Genomic DNA, 18,129 nt, shown 5'->3' on the forward strand with positions numbered 1-18,129 from the left:
TATGACTTATGACTTGTGACTTATAAGGAGTGTTCAGAAATTATGCTGTCCAATGTGATAGCCACATTTGACTGTTTTAGATTTAAATTATTTAAACTTATATAAAATGTCAAATTTAGTTCCTCACTTGCAATAGCTGTACTTCTAGTGTTTAATCACATATTACTAGTGACCACCATATGGGCAGCACAGATACAGAGCATTTGCATCCTTGTAGAAAGTAAGGTTGGGAAGTCTTGGTCTAGAATAATCCATAGAACAATTCATTTCTTGCTCTAACAGACTCGGAAAATAGCAAAGGAATGATTTATAGGAGAAAGTGGTGTTACATTGCTCTAAGTGGATTTGATTGGCAAGTAGGCAATACATGTGTTCTATAGGAGTGAAGGAGGTGGGAGTTAAATTGGAAACTTGAAGAGTGATGAGATTTGGAATCATCACCAAAGAAGTTGGTTGGAGCACAGGCAATGATCAGGAAAAGGTTGCTGAAGGTGCTGAGGGTGGAACCCATAATTTGCAATAACAATAAAGTATGCAACTATGTGATTTTTGTTTTCCTAACCATGGGATTCCTGAATAGAGATTATGGGACTGATTCAGGGAGGGATGTTGCTCAGGATATGTGGCAAGATTCAAAGGGTGAATGGAGTTGACAGTTTGGTAAGAGAATGATTTAGATAATCAGTCATAAAGTCTAAACTTAGGGAGATGAATGGAATCAGCAGCTAGGAGGAAATAGAGGACGACAAGGGCAGAATTCCATCTAGTCACATTGTTAGAGGTGAAGCACAGATAAAGTGGTAGCATAAGAGTTTCTGCTCAGAAAATGATGTTGGAATCTAAGAACTGGGAGCTTTTTGATACTGGCCATTATAGGTGATGGTGAGTCCAAAGACGAATCACATTGTGAGGACTAGAAGACATGAACGGTCTCCTCTGTGAGAGAGAAATAAAAACGTGAGGCTAGAGTGTCTGTCTGGCTGTTGAGATCCCAAATTTGCCGTCAGAATCTGTGGTAAGGTGATAGTGATGAGAAGACGAAGTTAAGAGGTATGAAACTTGAAGGGGAGTTTTTGTACAAGGAGAAGAACTAATGAATTGGAAATCGTGTTGGGCAGCAAGGAGTGTGCAGCCAACCTCTAGACTCTGTAGTGCCTGGAGCACAGAACAGGTGGCCTGGATTAGAGAGAGCTGCAGAGTGCAGTACCCATGGAGGCAAGGCAAGGAAGTAGAGGAAGCCTTTAGGGAAGTGATGATGCCTTCCAAGAGTGCACTGTAGCATGGGGGCCTGAGGAGCACACCAGTCCATCCTAAAGGAAGTCAGTCCTGAATATTCACTGGGAGGACTGATGCTGAAGCTGAAATTCCAATACTTTGGCCACCTGATGCGAAGAACTGACTCATTGCAAAAGACCCTGATGCTGGGGAAGATTGAAGGCAGGAGGAGAAGGGGACGACAGAGGATGAGATGGTTGGATGGCATCACTGACTCAATGGACATGAGTTTGAGCAAGCTCAGGAGTTGATGATGGGCAGGGAAGCCTGGCAAGCTGCAGTCCATGGGGTGGCAAAGAGTCAGACACGACTGAGCGACTGAACTGAACTGGGGGTCTGAGTGAGAAGGGAGATGTTGAAAAGATAGAGTCGGGAGAGAGACAGAAAGATAGAATTGGGGAGTATGAGGATCACAGTACACGGTGGTGTGACCAGGAAGGCCAAGAATAACAATAATGTTTGACACTGATGTTGGGCTTGCTAGCTGTGTGTGAGGGCCTGTGTTTGCTCTGTACACCCAAGGATTTGCCTGATGCCTCACTCCCCTAACACTTGATTCCCTGATATGAACCAAGTACTGTGTCAGATGCTGGAGACAGAAAGCAGACACAGTCTCAGCTCTTAGAGTACTCACAGTCTAGTGGGGACGGAAGACACCAGCTCTAAGTGGCATGCAATATGCGCTATGGCAGGAGAAGGGGAGCATGCTTGGAGAATATAGGTCAGGTGGGAGGCCCAGAGGAGTGATCTGTCTGAGAAGATTCAAATGCTCAGGTCCACCTGTGGAGTTGGCAAGGGGGTCCAGAATGGTGGCCTTTGGGCTGATGTTCCCAGACCTCAAAACCATGGGGCTGACGTTTGAAGAGTCTGCCCCATGGTACTGGGTCAGGAAAGCAGTGATGCCCACCTTTGTGGAGATTCTCAGTGGTCAGCAGTGTAGGAAAGATTTAATTCCTGAAATATGTGATGAAGTGAGACCTATCCTCAATTTGGTTCCTTCACATGATTTTTAAGCATCGTTTGCCTCATCCAATTTTATGTACCAATGATTCAAACTTGAGTCTTTCTATTTTCTAACACCATAGAAAGTGGTAGTTTTATTTGGAATTTAGGAAAAAAAAGTGGTGCATTAGGGAGAAGTAGAGAAGGAGTGAGAAATCCTTCCTGAATTTTTCCACAATAGTGCCCGGTGAAGTAAAATGAGGGTTCCACATTAGGGAAGGGGTGAACCCTCTGGAAGAATGATGGGTAAACTCAAAGCATCTTACCTGTCAACCCCAGGGAGAGTTCCATAACTCCACTTTCAGGGGGCTCAGAGAAAGAATAAGGACCAAAGTCTACTCACATGGTCGTTAACCACCCTGCCCTGGTTGCCAGAGGAGGTTGCTTCCCATCAAACCCTGATTAAGCAACTTGACAGTACCTACCTGTTTTAATTAAACTTAGTATTGTATTTGGGCTTCTCTGCTGGCGCAGACTATAAAGAATCCACCTGCAATGCGGGAGACCTCGGTTACATCCCTGGGTTGGGAAGATCCCCTGGAGGAGGGCATGACAATCCACTCTAGTATTCTTGTCTGGAGAATCCCCATGGACCAAGGAACCTGACGGGCTACAGTCCATAGAGTCGCAAAGAGTTGGACACGACTGAGTGACCAAGCACAGCACATCATAATATTGAAACCAAGATATATCGCTTTTCTATATTATTCCCAACATGTTAGCTCATTTCCACTCTGTTTTGGATTCCTGGTTTGTTTGCTTTCTTCTGCATTCTCACGGTGCAGAAGACAGATGGTAGCGTTAGATTTGGAAGGACTACATTATTGCCCCAGCTCTAAACGTTTGAGCCTCCTGACCTAGCATACATCTATCAGTCACTCAAATTCTTACTTTTTCATTTGTAAAATGAGGATAACACAGTGTCTGCCACACCAGGGCTGATGTGAGGATTAAATGAGATAATGCGTGTGAAGTCTTCAGTACCGTTCCTACAGAGCAAGTCCTAAACTCATGTTACCTTTAGCGGTCTTATTTTTACTACTGTTTTACCATATAGCCATTATTATTCCTATTTGTGGCATATTAGAAATTAAAAGAAGATCTCTAATATGAGAAGTTGATGACTCTCTCTTCTCTCTCTCCCCTTCCCTGTCTCTCTCCCTCCCCTCCCCACCCCCAGACAGGAGCTAGTCACTTTGTAAAACACTTGCAGTTCACCGACTGGCCAGACCACGGCACTCCTACTTCAGCAGAAGGTTTTATAAAGTATGCTCGTTACGTGAGGAAGAGCCACCTTACAGGACCCATCGTTGTTCACTGCAGCGCGGGCGTGGGTCGGACAGGGGTGTTCCTGTGTGTGGATGTTGTATTCTGCGCCATTGAAAATAACTTTTCAGTAAGTGTGTGAATTAAGCAGATAAACTGATGCTGTTAGTAAACACTGTATTTTTAACAGTCTTCTCATAGCTGGAGACTCATATTTGGCCTTCAAGAGCAACTGAGTCAATAGGAAGCGTGTCAGCTTTGGATACCTGCTTCTGACTTAGCTGCTGCAGGTTCTTGGAGGCGGTTCTGAGGATTAAACTAAACAGATAATGCGAATGAACGGCTTCAGACAATGTCTGGAGTGCCGTAAGTACACAGTGAATGCGAGCTCGTCTCTCTTCTTGCTTCCATGCACATGCACAGCTTTTAGAGCCTTGTTAAAGAATGGCAGTGCTGTGTGCCTGCCTGGTTTTTGGTTGTACCGCATAGCATGCGGGATCTTACTTCCCTGACCAGCGGTCAAACCTGTGCTCTTTGCAGTGAAAACATGGATTCTTAACCAGTGCATCACTGGGGAAGGCCCAAAGTGTGTCTGTTTTTAATGAATAGAAATACATGCATGCGAGCACACTGGGGGAAAAGTAGACCTCAGAGCTACTGAGAGGTCCCTGGGTCTGACTGCTAGTTTGCCACACACTTTAGATTTTGGTGACTTTGTACAAACTGCTCATTTTCTCTGAAATCTAGTTTTCTCTTACATAAAATATGGATAATAATATTGCTGGGTTTGAGTCAACCATTAACAATTCTTTACTTTCTTCCTAAATTTGGAACCACCTAAGCGATAGACACAAGAATTAGACATGTAGTGATTTTACTGTTACCTTTATGATTGATTAATTAGGGAACATGACTTTAGATTTGTGCCGCAGAAGCCCTGCCTTTCCTGAACTGCTTCCCTGTGCTGCAGAAGTGAGGAGGGGAGGACATTTGTTTACTTAGCAGGCACTTGGGTTGGGGAGGGTGGTGCCTCTTACCCTGTCTCCAAGGAATAGGAAAGTCCACAGCTCAGTCATAAGGCAACAAGGGCTGGGAGGCTTTTGCCCTGATAGACAAATCCTGTGGTTATCTTATTATCAGCATGAATGTTACACCTCTGCTCTCTCAGTCTATACGTAGTTATACCCCAACACTGACCAGGTCTCCCCTGTGACAACAAATTGGTTGCATAAATTCTACATGTTTACACCCTAAGGTCGCATTATGTCGGGGATAGAAAAATGGCCTCTTCCAGGGAATTTCTAAAGGACAGAGGTGATCTCTTCCTCTCAGAAGCGTGAGCCAATATCTCCCAGCATTTCCCTGTTTCTGATTCAGTTATAATCCTTCCTTTAAACTAACCACTGTGGGGGATACTGGTCCATGAAAGTCAGTCAGGACTACTCCAGGCTATAAGGTTGAGAATAAAAAAGCAACGGTTTCCCAAAGCAAACTGAGAGTTTTATTACAAACAATGAATATAAACTCAGTGGTCAAAAAAATGACAAAAATACTAAAAAATGCTGAAAATCTCAGTAGCATGAATCTGATGTTACCTGTTCCTGTAATTAATGTTGTTTTATCCTTTTAACAATACATTAGCATAATTTTTATTTTATATATTCTTCATCATAATTAATTTGTTTATATTTGTTCTTATTTTATATAACTTATAGAAATTGTAAAAACTATAAATATTGTATTTTATGCTTCTACGGAGCACTTTCCCCTGTCGTTATGCCTTTTATAAACTCAAAATGTGCTCTATAATAAGTCATCTGTCAGCTTAAATAACAGCATTTTTCTTCAGTTCAGTTCAGTTCAGTTCAGTCGCTCAGTCGTGTCCGACTCTTTGCCCTGAATCCCATGAATCGCAGCACACTATGTAAAATAGTGATGTATTTTACAATTAAGGGTGCTTAGATGGAAAATGGTTCAGAGCTAGGAAATGCGTCCATTTTTGCCTTACTGGCTTTCCATAGAGGCTTGAGATGTCCAGCATCCTTACTGATGCCCATCTCTACTCTTTTCAGAAATTTTGTTCACCAGAGCTACTCAAAATATGGTCTTGGACCAGCACCAATCTGTGACTATTTGTTAGTTGCAGAGAGATAAGTTTTCTGAAATTGAGAGTAAGCATTTAGAAACTTTCAAAGCAGTTTGACATATTTCAGAGACATCCAAGAGCATGGCAGTGGGCTGGTCTTGGTAAGCAGGATGCAGACCAATGTGTGTGTGTGTGGCACTCATGCAGAGAGTCTTCCATGCTGCAAGCTGCTTCTCAGCCATATGTGACTGACACTTTAAGATTAGGGTATCAATTATAACTCTAAAAGATATGAAGATCTGAGAAAATATAATGATTTATTTCTTTTTACTGTTATTTTATAGTCAGTTTTATTTATTTATTTATTTATTTTTTAATTTTTATTTTTACTTTATTTTACTCTACAATACTGTATTGGTTTTGCCATACATTGACATGAATCCGCCACGGGTGTACATGAGTTCCCAGTCCTGAACCCCCCTCCCACCTCCTACCGCGTATCATCTCTCTGGATCGTCCCCGTGCACCAGCCCCAAGCATCCTGTATCCTGTATCAAACATAGACTGGCAGTTCATCTCTTACATGATAGTATACATGTTTCAATGCCATTCTGCCAAATCATCCCACCCTCTCCCTCTCCCACAGAGTCCAAAAGTCTGCTCTATACATCTGTGTCTTTTTTGCTGTCTCGTATATAGGGTTATCATTACCATCTTTCTAAATTCCATATATATGCGTTAGTATACTGTATTGGTGTTTTTCTTTCTGGCTTACTTCACTCTGTATAATCAGCTCCAGTTTCATCCACCTCATTAGAACTGATTCAAATGTATTCTTTTTAATGGCTGAGTAATACTCCATTGTGTATATATACCACAGCTTTCTTATCCATTCATCTGCTGATGGACATCTAGGTTGTTTCCATGTCCTGGCTATTATAAACAGTGCTGCGATGAACACTGGGGTACACGTGTCTCTTTCAATTCTGGTTTCCTCGATGTGTATGCCCAGCAGTGGGATTGCTTGGTCATAAGGCAGTTCTATTTGTAATTTTTTAAGGAATCTCCACACTGTTCTCCATAGTGGCTGTACTAGTTTGCATTCCCACCAACAGTGTAAGAGGGTTCCCTTTTCTCCACACCCTCTCCAGCCCAGGTCCAGATGGCTTCACAGCTGAATTCTACCAAAAATTTAGAGAAGAGCTAACACCTATCCTACTCAAACTCTTCCAGAAAATTGCAGAGGAAGGTAAGCTTCCAAACTCATTCTATGAGGCCACCATCACCCTAATACCAAAACCTGGCAAAGATGCCACAAGAAAAGAAAGAAAACTATAGGCCAATATCACTGATGAACATAGATGCAAAAATCCTCAACAAAATTCTAGCAATCAGAATCCAACAACACATTAAAAAGATCAAACACCATGACCAAGTGGGCTTTATCCCAGGGATGCAAGGATTCTTCAATATCCACAAACCAATCAATGTAATTCACCACATTAACAAACTGAAAAATAAAAGCCATATGATTATCTCAATAGATGCAGAGAAGGTCTTTAACAAAATTCAACATCCATTTATGATAAAAAACTCTCCAGAAAACAGGAATAGAAGGAACATACCTCAACATAATAAAAGCTATATATGACAAACCCCCAGCAAACATTATCCTCAATGGTGAAAAATTGAAAGCATTTCCCCTAAAGTCAGGAACAAGACAAGGGTGCCCACTTTCACCGCTACTGTTCAACATAGTTCTGGAAGTTTTGGCCACAGCAATCAGAGCAGAAAAAGAAATAAAAGGAATCCAAATTGGAAAAGAAGAAGTAAAACTCTCACTGTTTGCAGATGTCGGTTTTGTTTTTAAGTAAGCTTGCTTAAAAATCTTTAAAACACTGGGAACAAGCTGGCTCTTCTCTTGATGAAAAACTGAGATTGTTCTGTAGTTGAAACATTCTTGATAGAACTTTCCCCTCTAACCATCTTCAGCATACAGCAACAGTTAAATATCAGTTACCATATTATTATGTAATGAAGTGAATAGTTCAAAATTTAACACATTAACCTTCACAAAATCCAAAAATACTTACCATATCACTAAACATACTGTCTGGTTCATCTGGAAGGGGTTCTTTGGTTTTTGTTTTGCTTTTTTTTTTTGGTAGCAAGACTGTTTTTAAAAATTTTTAATTGGAGGATAATTGCTTTACAATGTTGTATTGGTTTCTGACATACAACAACGTGAATCAGTCATAAGTATACATACGTATCCTCTGTCTGGAACCTCTCTCCCACCCGCCACCCCAGACCGCTCTAGGCGGTCACAGAGCACCTAGTTGAGCTCCCTGCGTTATATGGCAACTTCCCATGGAGCTGTCTGTTTTGCATATGGTAACTTTTATGTTTCAGTGCTACTCTCTCAGCTTGTCCCAACCTCTCCTTCCTTCACTGTGTCTACAAGTCTGTTCTCTATGTCCGTGTCTCTGTTCCTGCTTTGCAAATAGGTTCATCAGTACCATTTTTCTGGATTCCACGTATATGCGTTAACACATGATACTTGTTTTCCTCTTTCCGACTTATTTCACTCTGTGTACCAGCCTCTAGGTTCATCCACCTCACTAGAACTGACTCAAATTTGGGGTAAATTCTTTAATCTATGTAACTATCTCAGACTGGTTTCTTGCCATTGCAGTTCTACGATCAGAACATAATCCTACACAAAGCAAGCTCCAAATTACATTTGATGACAATGTAGTACTTTGTAATTTCATGCCCTTTAAAATTAGTTCAGTTCAGTCACCCAGTCATGTCTGACTCTTTACAACCCCATGGACTGCAGCATGCCAGGCTTCCCTGTCCATCACCAACTCCCTGAGCCTGCTCAAACTCATGTCCATTGAGTCGGTGATGCCATCCAACCATCTCATCCTCTGTCCTCTTCTCCTCCTGCCTTCAGTCTTTCCCAGCATCATGGTCTTTTGCAATGAGTCAGTTCTTCACATCAGGTGGCCAAAGTATTGGAATTTCAGCTTCAGCATCAGTCCTTCCAATGAATGTTCAGGACTGATTTTCTTTAGGATTGACTGAGTTGATCTCCTTGCAGTCCAAGGGACTCTCAAGAGTCTTCTTCAACACGACAGTTCAAAAGCATCAGTTCTTCAGTGCTCAGCTTTTTTTATGGTCCAACTTTCATATCCATACATGACTACTGGAAAAACCATATTTGTGAGCAATTTTGTGCTGTTTAAAATTAGTTAGTTGTGATTGTCAGTAATAAAACAGAAAAGGAAAAATTCTTCCTTCTTATCACTTCATGTTCGAATCACACATATACTGAGTCATTATGTTAGCAGTACCTTTTATTCAGTAAGTTGCGATGCTAAATGCTTTGCTGCTTTTGTTTTGTGAGTTGGTGCTGCTCTGCGTCACTAGCCAGCCCCTGAATTTGTCACACTGTGATTTCATTAGGAAAGTGGGACTTTATCTTTTTCTGCCACACTTTCACCCCAAATTTTCAGTAAAAAACTTTCAGCATGACGTCTGTCACCATTGTCTGGTTGTCGTTTATGTGTTTTTAATCTTAGCTGTTCAAAGCTCTGTTTTGTAAGTCTGCAAAGTATTTATGTTTCATGTGAAATATTGAACATGAGCTTTTTAATTTAGTATTCTTTAAAATAATTCTTTTGTCTTGGAGCCTATTTCTTTTGTTCTGTATGCGACAAGTAAATTTTAATTGTTTCTTTGCTATGTTAGCCAGAACATCTTTGTGATTAATACAAGTGTGGTTTTAGCAATTCACACTCAATAATGGCTCTAAAACTCAATATATAAGGAATCATAATTCTAGGTAAAATTCGCATGAACTCTTTTGGTCTTCATTTCTTTGCAGTTACTTCCATTATTATTGTTTGGTTGACCACTAAAGCCATATGCAGGAAAGCTACGCTTTTCTTGAGATGACGATCCAGTGGCACTTCTTTTGCTATCAGTAAATTAAGGTTAAAAAGTAAAGTAAAGTAAAGTAAATTAAGGTTAAAAATGAATAATACAAAGTTATTTCCACAATTTGCCTAATCTTAAAATATAAATTATAAAACAGACTTTCAAGAAACAATGGACTCTAAATTCAATGAAGTTGGATTTTTATCGTATTTCCCTTTATGGATCATTCTCTTGGTGTCAAGTTTAAGAACTCTTCACCTTGCCTAGGTCCTAAAGAATCTTCCCTGTGTCATTTCTTCAAGTTCTGTAGTTTCACGCTTTATCTTTAAGTCTGTGGTCCATTCCGAGTTAATTGTTTTTATAAGGGCCGAGGTTTAAGTCAAGGTTCACTTTTTTTTTTTTTTTGCCTAAAGATGTCCAGCTGTTAAGTTTCCTTTGTTGAAAAGGCTGTTCTTCCTCCACTGAACTGCTTTTGCACCTTTGTCAGAAATGATTTTGGATGTTTGTTTGGGGCCTATCTCTAGTTCCGTATTCTGTTTCCCTGATCTACGTATCTATCCTTTTTCCGTTTCCCTGATCTACGCGTCTCTCCTTCTGCCATTTCCACACTTAGGACTCCCGTAGCTATACAGGAAGTCTTAACGCAGGGAGAGTGATTCTTTCTCTTCCAAAGTTGTTTCAGCTCTTATAAGTCTGTGCCTTTCAATATAAATTTTAAAATTAGCTTTTCTATGTTTATAAAAAAAAGCTTGATGAATTTTGATAGGATGAATTTTACTACGTTGGATCTTCCAATGTGAATGTGGCATGTCAACTTACTTAGGTCGTCTTTGATCTTCTTTGATTTCTTTGATCAGCATTTTGTTATTTTCATCATACAGCTTCTGTACGTGTTTTGCTAGATTTATCTTATTTCATTTGCTTTCAAGCTGTAAATGGTATTGTGTTTTTACTATCATGTTCATTGTATGTACATGTATCTACAAATGCAGCTGATTTTTTCATGTTGATCTTGTATCCTGTGATCTTGTTGAACTCACTTATTAGTTCTAAGAGGGTTTTTTGCCCAGTTTTGTTCCATTTTTAGATTCCTTGAGATTTTCTACATAGATGGTCATTCCAGCTGCAAGTAGGGACACACATCTCTTCCTTCCCAATGCATTTGTTTCTTATTTCTTTATCTGGTCTTATTGTACTACCTGGAACTTCAAGCATTGTATTGAAAACAGGTAGTCAGAGCATACATTCTTGCCGTCACTAATATTAGGGAGAAAGCAAATTAAGATCATTTGTTCTGTGAAAGACCCTATGAAGTAGATGAAAAGACAAGCTACAGACTTGGAGAAACTGTTTGCAACCACATGTCCAACAAAGGTCTCACACCTAGAATTTGTAAAGACCTCAAAACGTATAAGTAAGCAAGCAGTTCAGTTAGAAAATAGGTAAAAGGCATGGAATTTCAATGATAAGGATGTCTCAGTGACAATCACATGAAAAGAGGCTCAACTTCACTAGCCTTTAGGTAAATGAAATCAAGGAGATTTCAAACCAGTCAATGTTAAAGGAAATCAACCCTGAATATTCTTTGGAAGGACTGATGTTGAAGCTCAGTGCTTTGGCCACCTGATGCGAACAGCTGACTCATTAGAAGAGACCCTGTTGCTGGAGAAGATTGTAGGCAGAAGGAGAAGAGGGTGACAGAGGATGAGATGGTTGGATGGCATCACTGACTCAATGGACATGAGTTTGAGCAAACTCCAGGAAATGCTGAGGGACAGGGAAGCCTGGCGTGCTGCAATCCATGGGATTGAGAATAGTCGGACACAGCTTGGCAACTGAACAACAACAAGAGAACAAAATTAAAACCGTGATGAAATATCACTAGATATTGATTAGAAAGGCCAATATGAAAAATAATGACAGCACCAAATGCTGGTGAAGATTTGAAAAAAGCTGGATTAGTTATACGTTGCTTATGTTTCCCAGGTGGCTCAGTGGTTATGCTTCCCAGGTAGCTCAGTGGTAAAGAACCTGCCTACCAATGCAGGAGACATGGGATTGATCCTTGGGGCAGGAGGATCCCCTGAGGAGCAGTGGCAACCCACTCCAGTATTCCTGCCTGGAAAATCCCACGGACAGAGGAGCCTGGGGGGCTACAGTCCATGGGGTCTCAGAGCCAGACACCAGTGAGCAGCAGCAGCATGCACCGCTTATAGGAGTGAGCGTGAAATGGTGTATCCAGGCTGGAAAATAGTTTTTAAATTTCGTTAAAAAAAAAGCAGAACTAAACTAATCTTACCATATGATCCTAGCAATAACACTCCTGGGTGTTTATTCCATGGAAATGAAAACTTCAGTTCACATAAAACCCTGTATGTATGTGTTCATAGCAGATCTATTTATCACCACCCCAAACTGGAAAACAGCCTAAATGTCCTTCAACACATCCATACTGTGGGGTACCATTTAGTAACAAAAAGGAATGAACTATTGATACACTCAAGTTGCATGAATCTCAAAGCAATTAGCAATGACAAAAAGTCTCTAAAACGTTGGATATTACATGATGCAAGGAGATCCAACCAGTCCTTTCTAAAGGAGATTGGTCCTGGGTGTTCTATGGAAGGACTGATGCTGAAGCTGAAACTCCAATACTTTGGCCACCTCATGCAAAGAGTTGACTCATTGGAAAAGACTCTGATGCTGGGAGGGATTGTGGACAGGAGGAGAAGCGGATGACAGAGGATGAGACGGCTGGATGGCATCACCGACTCGATGGACATGAGTTTGGGTGAACTCCAGGAGTTGGTGATGGACAGGGAGGCCTGGCGTGCTGCGATTCATGGGGTCGCAAAGAGTCGGACACAACTGAGCAACTGAACTGAACTGAACTGATTATGTAATCTGCTTGAAATAACAAAACTGTAGAGATTCAGAACAGATTACTGGTCGCCAAGGGTTGAGGATTGGAGTGGGTGGGTAGTTCTAATAGATAACAGGAGGAAGGCTTATGGTGGTAGTTATGTATCTTGGTTGTGGTTGCAGTTACATGAATCTTCACATGTGATAACTTTGTATACACTAATACATGTATGTCTATGCTGATGAATGATTGCATGTAAAACTGCAAAATCTGAAAAGGCTGGCAAATTATACCAATGTCAATTTCCTGGCTTCAATATTATATTCTAGTTGTATAGGGTGGTATAATACTAGGCGAAAAGGTACACAGTATCCCTGTACATTTTTTGCAACTTACTATGTATCTATAGTTATTTCAATATAAAAATATTTTAAGGATTAATTAAAATTTTAAGTTATAGTAACAAAAAGTTGTAAAAATAAAGGAATACTTAACATTTCTCTGATTTGTATGTACTTTTGGATAATAGTTGACAGTTAACAAACCTTAAATTTCATGTGGTCTTACTGCACATGACTGGTCCTCAGCTTGCACCACATGTGACTTTTCAAGCAAGTTGAACAGCACCTGAGCTGGTCTGTATCCTGTTCCACTGATGAGGCTGCTTGGCGCTGCACCACTGTCAGATTGCCATTAAGATTTTCTAAACACTTATTACCGGTTTCTGGACTTAGCTCACGTTGGTCTAGCAACAGCCTTTTGCAGACCTGCAGCAGCTCAGTGGCCACACTGGGTAGGGGTGTTCTCCATGCACAGGTGCAGAATCTGGGGTTGGGCCAACTGCTGCTCAGGGTCTCCATTTGAGTTGAGAGGGCTCTTTATATGAGAAACAGCTGTGTTACTGTTGTGGCCAGAAAAGGTTTCTATGCTTCAGACTCTTGCAGAATCACAATGCTGCTTTAAGTTCTCCCTTTGGAGAACAGAAAAGTACACACAGGGGCAAATTTGTTGTTATTTCTTTTGGAGAGCATTTCTTATTATAAATGATTGCTTCCTGCTTTTTTCCTGGAAACCCATTTGAACAAGTCTTTCTTATCCACTAGACTAGGTTAAACATAGTACATGTTCTTATGACTGAAAACGACAACTTGCTAGTTAAATCTTGAGATATCTTTTACTGGAAAGAAGTATGGCGTACTCCTTAGGCATCTGGGGGTTTTGTGTTCTCCCCCTCTCTGAATAATACAAAATTACTGTCATCCTGTTACAGTTCGACATCATGAATATAGTGGGCCAAATGAGGGAACAACGTCATGGAATGATCCAAACAAAGGTAAGTCACACCACATAAATTCTCTTAAGAACGATAATGATATAAAGATGAGTATTACATTGTAACATACATTGTATAGCACATTGCAATTTGTAAAGCTCTTTTACCTACACAATTTCATTGAATTCTCACTGTTTGAGGTAAACATAAGTTATGCTCTGACATTACTGATGACATACCTCAAGTTCAGAGCAATGAAGTTTGTTTTATCAGAGAGCAAGTGTAAGAGCCACATCTGAAACTGAAGTCTCCTAATGCCCAAACACATGCTTAGTCCATAATGCCATGTTATTTAAGTAACATATCTAAAGTTATTTTCCATAAATTTATGAATGGCAATTTTAGGACATTTATTTGCCACTAAAGTATCAGTCATTGGCATGCCATAAAAAAGAAAGCATAAATATCACAGGTAATAGTTATACTAATCATTGAAGGGTCGAGAGAATATGGATAATGGAAACAAACAGCTACCCCTAAATCTTTTTCATGGTGTTTTAAGGCAATGTTCAATGATATGAAGTATTTCCTTTGAACGAGGGTTGCCTAAGAGATCTGAGGCTGCATCTTAAAAAAGTTTAAATTTGATTCATCCAATGAAGATATAAAGAGACTGATATTAAGCCAGATTCCCCTATGTTCAGTTAACTAATTCTAGACCAAAGACTATATTATTATCGTTTATCTTCCTGATGCTTTAAAGAAGCTTTTGGTTAAATGTTAACTTCTTTTTAGGTTAAGGCACTCTTTTTAGGCACTTTGTGGTTAAAAAGTACAAATGTCTTTTCTGAAAGTGGATATTGGTATTCAATTAACATTCCATTGTTTTTCATATATGTGTGTGTTTAGGAGCAGTATATGTTTTGTTATAAAATTGTGCTTGAAGTTCTTCAGAAGCTTTGGACTGTAAAGTAAGAAAGACTTCTATTGCCTCACACTTGAAATTATTAGCAAGTGGCTTGGAGCCTCCTCTTAAAGAACATGTTCGAGCTGTGCTTGAACGGCCCTGCTTATACAAATGTGCTTTCTTGGTATATCATTTGACTTTCTGACAATTCCCTGAAGGCAGTACCATTTGGTTTGAGGTAAACGGTGTTTACCCACTGATCTTACTTAGGTAATATCAAATACCTTCCCATATTTTCCCATGAAATGAAAGTTATGTAAAACAACTTCTGTCTATTTGGTTGAAGAGATTATAGAACCCAGTAAAGGATTTAAACTGTATTATTTAAGATTTTATTTGGAAAGACAGCTGGAGGGAGCTGAGAATTTTCAGGATCACAAGATGGTGAGATTATATCATGATTTCTTACAAGCATTTTCAAGACAGATACGTATCCATGTTTTCTAGCTAGAGTCTGTACTTTTAGGTGGTATTTGAATAGCTTAGGTCACTCAAGAACCCAGTTAGAAAGGGTCAGCTTTCTATGCAAATTGGATTCCCTTCCCCTGTACTTCTCTGCTCCTGTGGAGCCCCAGGGACCTCAAAGGACAAGCTGCCTTTCTAGAGCAGCTGGACAAGGTCTGGGAATTTTCATGGGTGGGCAGAGTTCCTCCTCTCCATCACTTGAGCACACTGGTGAACAGTCCAAAACTAAAATAGATGTTTATGTAGAAAGTCCAAGAGGAAACTTTTGCCTGTTCTTGAGTTCTTTCCTATCCCACCCTAACACTTAACATATTAGTCTGCTTTGTTAAAAGCAAACATTACATTTTACTTGCCTCTTAATCTCTGCTCTTTAGCTTTAGAGGGCAATAAACTTTGATGTAAGCTTTATTACGTACTTCTAGGTATCTGTTACGCCAGATATATTTTTCAAACTAAAATCTATGATTATTATTTTTTTCTTCAGCGTTCCATTAAATCATTTATTTCCATTACTGCCCCACCTCTGCCGTGACATTTAGAAGTTGGCTTTGGGAACCAGGTTTTGGAGAACCAAATTTATAGTTGTGAAAATGAAAACTTCCATATTCTGTTTTTGAAAAGATGTGGCCATTATTAAATTAATCTTATTATAGGACTTTGCCTCATACAGTTACAGTGATATTTTTGTCAAGGAATTTTAGTGACCAGTTATACTTGATTCTAAACTATAAAGCAAGTGATACATGTCTTTGTATGATGTAATTCAGTTGAGATCAGAGTAGTCTTTGCATTGTACTGAGAAAGTTTCTATTATTAATCCATAAGTCTTGAATTTTTAAGAGCTTATTTTGTTCCCTTAGCTGAATGAACACTTGAATAGGTTGAATTAAAATTGATACTTCTCATTTTAAAAATAATTAAATGCTGGAAATGTAATTTATATTAAATGAATTGATTTTACCTGTTTATATTATTTTTATAAATAATAATCTGTGCTAAACATTAATTTTGATGATTGGCTTTTAATGTTTATATTACTAATTTCCTTTTCTGTCATAGTAAAATAATAAATATAATGTACAATAATATTTCTGAAAAGGATTCTATGCTATTATTTAAATTGAAAGATTTACTATGTATTGCCTGAAGTATTTTTATTATTTGGACCTTGGAATGTTCTTATAAAGAAAATTTCCACAATTCTTGATGGTAAACATGTCTCTTTTTTAATGTGTGCCTCATATTTTTATAGCTGGACTAATTTTTAGTTTTTCAGGGAAATAAGGAAATATGAAAATACTAATTGCATTTGTTTTTATTTCATTTTGGGGAAGTGAATCCCAAATTGAAAAATTTTGACTAATTGAAATACTAAGATTTATACCAATAATAAATCAATTTTTGCCTAGGATATGAATATGAAACCCCCACTAACATCTATATGAGTATATAAATGCTTATTTAGAGGAACTTTTACAACATTTAAATATAAGCATATATGTACATATTAGCTTTCAACTTTAAATACATAGTTTAAACCATATGCTCTTGGTGAATTTATATACTGGACCCAACCTTTTCAGAAATAAATGTAAATTGTATGCTCATGTAAGCCTTACCAATTTATTTTTCTTTTGGACCTTTCACCCCCAATTTGTCTAAAGGACTATTGAATTTTCAATTAAGTTTACAATTGTTACTCAAAGATCATTTCAGTGATTTATTTACACTGAAAAATTTCAAGGAAAACACCTTAAATAACTAAAACAAATGAGTTTCATTCCACTTATTTTTTCTTAATCTCCAGAAAAAATTAATTTTCTTCAATGTTATCTTGAAGTTCAAGTAACTAAACCAGAAGATTGGAAAGTATTCATTCAATAGCTCAATGATGGGATGATGAATCGTGCAGTGGAGCACTCAATTTGTCCACTGCAACAATGAAAAACTAATAACTAATGACCTCATAATGAAACAATTTGAATTAGAAGGAATTTTAAAAGATATCTGATGCAACCATCATACTGAAACCTCAACATTTTTTAAATACTACTAGCAAGCAACATCATATTTGGAGATGAAAAAATAGAGTCTTCTGATTAATAAAACAGAACCTCCTGTTAGCACTATAGGTGAGCACTGCTCTACAGTTATCTAGCCAATGCAATAAGATTACAAAATGGTATAATTGGCATAAATGTTAGAAAATTGGAACATATAATCTTTTGGATATTTTGCCCACCTAGAAATAGTGAACTCAAGTATAGTATTAGAAAACTCATTATGAAGTATGGATAAAAAGATATCTATGCACCAAAAATTAATCTTTCTCTATATCAAGGGTCCAGAGAAGGCAATGGCACCCCACTCCAGTACTCTTGCCTGGAAAATCCCATGGATGGAGGAGCCTCGTGGGTTGCAGTCCATGGGGTTGCCAAGAGTCGGACAAGACTGAATGACTTCACTTTCACTTTTCACTTTCATGCATTGGAGAAGGAAATGGCAACCCACTCCAGTGTTCTTGCCTAGAATCCCAGGGATGGTGGAGCCTGGTGGGCTGCCGTCTATGGGGTCGCACAGAGTCGGACACGACTGAAGTGACTTAGCAGCAGCAGCAGCAGCAGCAGCAGCATATCAAGGGTCAGCAAACTAGCCTGCAGCCAGATCTGACCTATTGCCTATTTTTGTAAATAGAGTTCCAGGACCATTTCTTTGAATATTGTCTGTAGCTGCTTTTGTGCTGCAATGGCAGGGGCAAGGTGGTAGAGATCATATGGCCCATAAAGTCTGAAATATTTATCATCATGACTCTTTAAAGAAGAAGTTAGCTAACCTCAGATACATATCTCTAATGGGAAAAGTATCTCTGAGCAATAGGGATCAGTTCAGTTCAGTCGCTCAGTCATGTCCGACTCTTAGCGACCCCATGAATCACAGCACGCCAGGCCTCCCTGTCCATCACCATCTCCCGGAGTTCACTCAAACTC

The 18,129-nt window shown here is 39.1% G+C and overlaps 1 protein-coding gene across 1 annotated transcript in view; it reads left to right on the plus strand.

The window, feature by feature from the left end:
• PTPN20 (protein tyrosine phosphatase non-receptor type 20) overlaps nt 1-14,685 on the plus strand; it is a 70,996-nt gene extending 56,311 nt beyond the window's left edge. Inside the window, exons 7-9 of the mRNA XM_052639663.1 lie at nt 3,458-3,673; nt 13,708-13,770; nt 14,620-14,685. Of these exons, the coding sequence (XP_052495623.1) occupies nt 3,458-3,673; nt 13,708-13,770; nt 14,620-14,685 (345 nt within the window). The remainder of the gene's footprint in view (nt 1-3,457; nt 3,674-13,707; nt 13,771-14,619) is intronic.
• Nucleotides 14,686-18,129: the final 3,444 nt, after the last annotated feature.

The sequence above is a fragment of the Budorcas taxicolor genome, chromosome 5 (assembly GCF_023091745.1).
Source record: "Budorcas taxicolor isolate Tak-1 chromosome 5, Takin1.1, whole genome shotgun sequence".
NCBI classification, from domain to species: Eukaryota; Metazoa; Chordata; class Mammalia; order Artiodactyla; family Bovidae; genus Budorcas; species Budorcas taxicolor.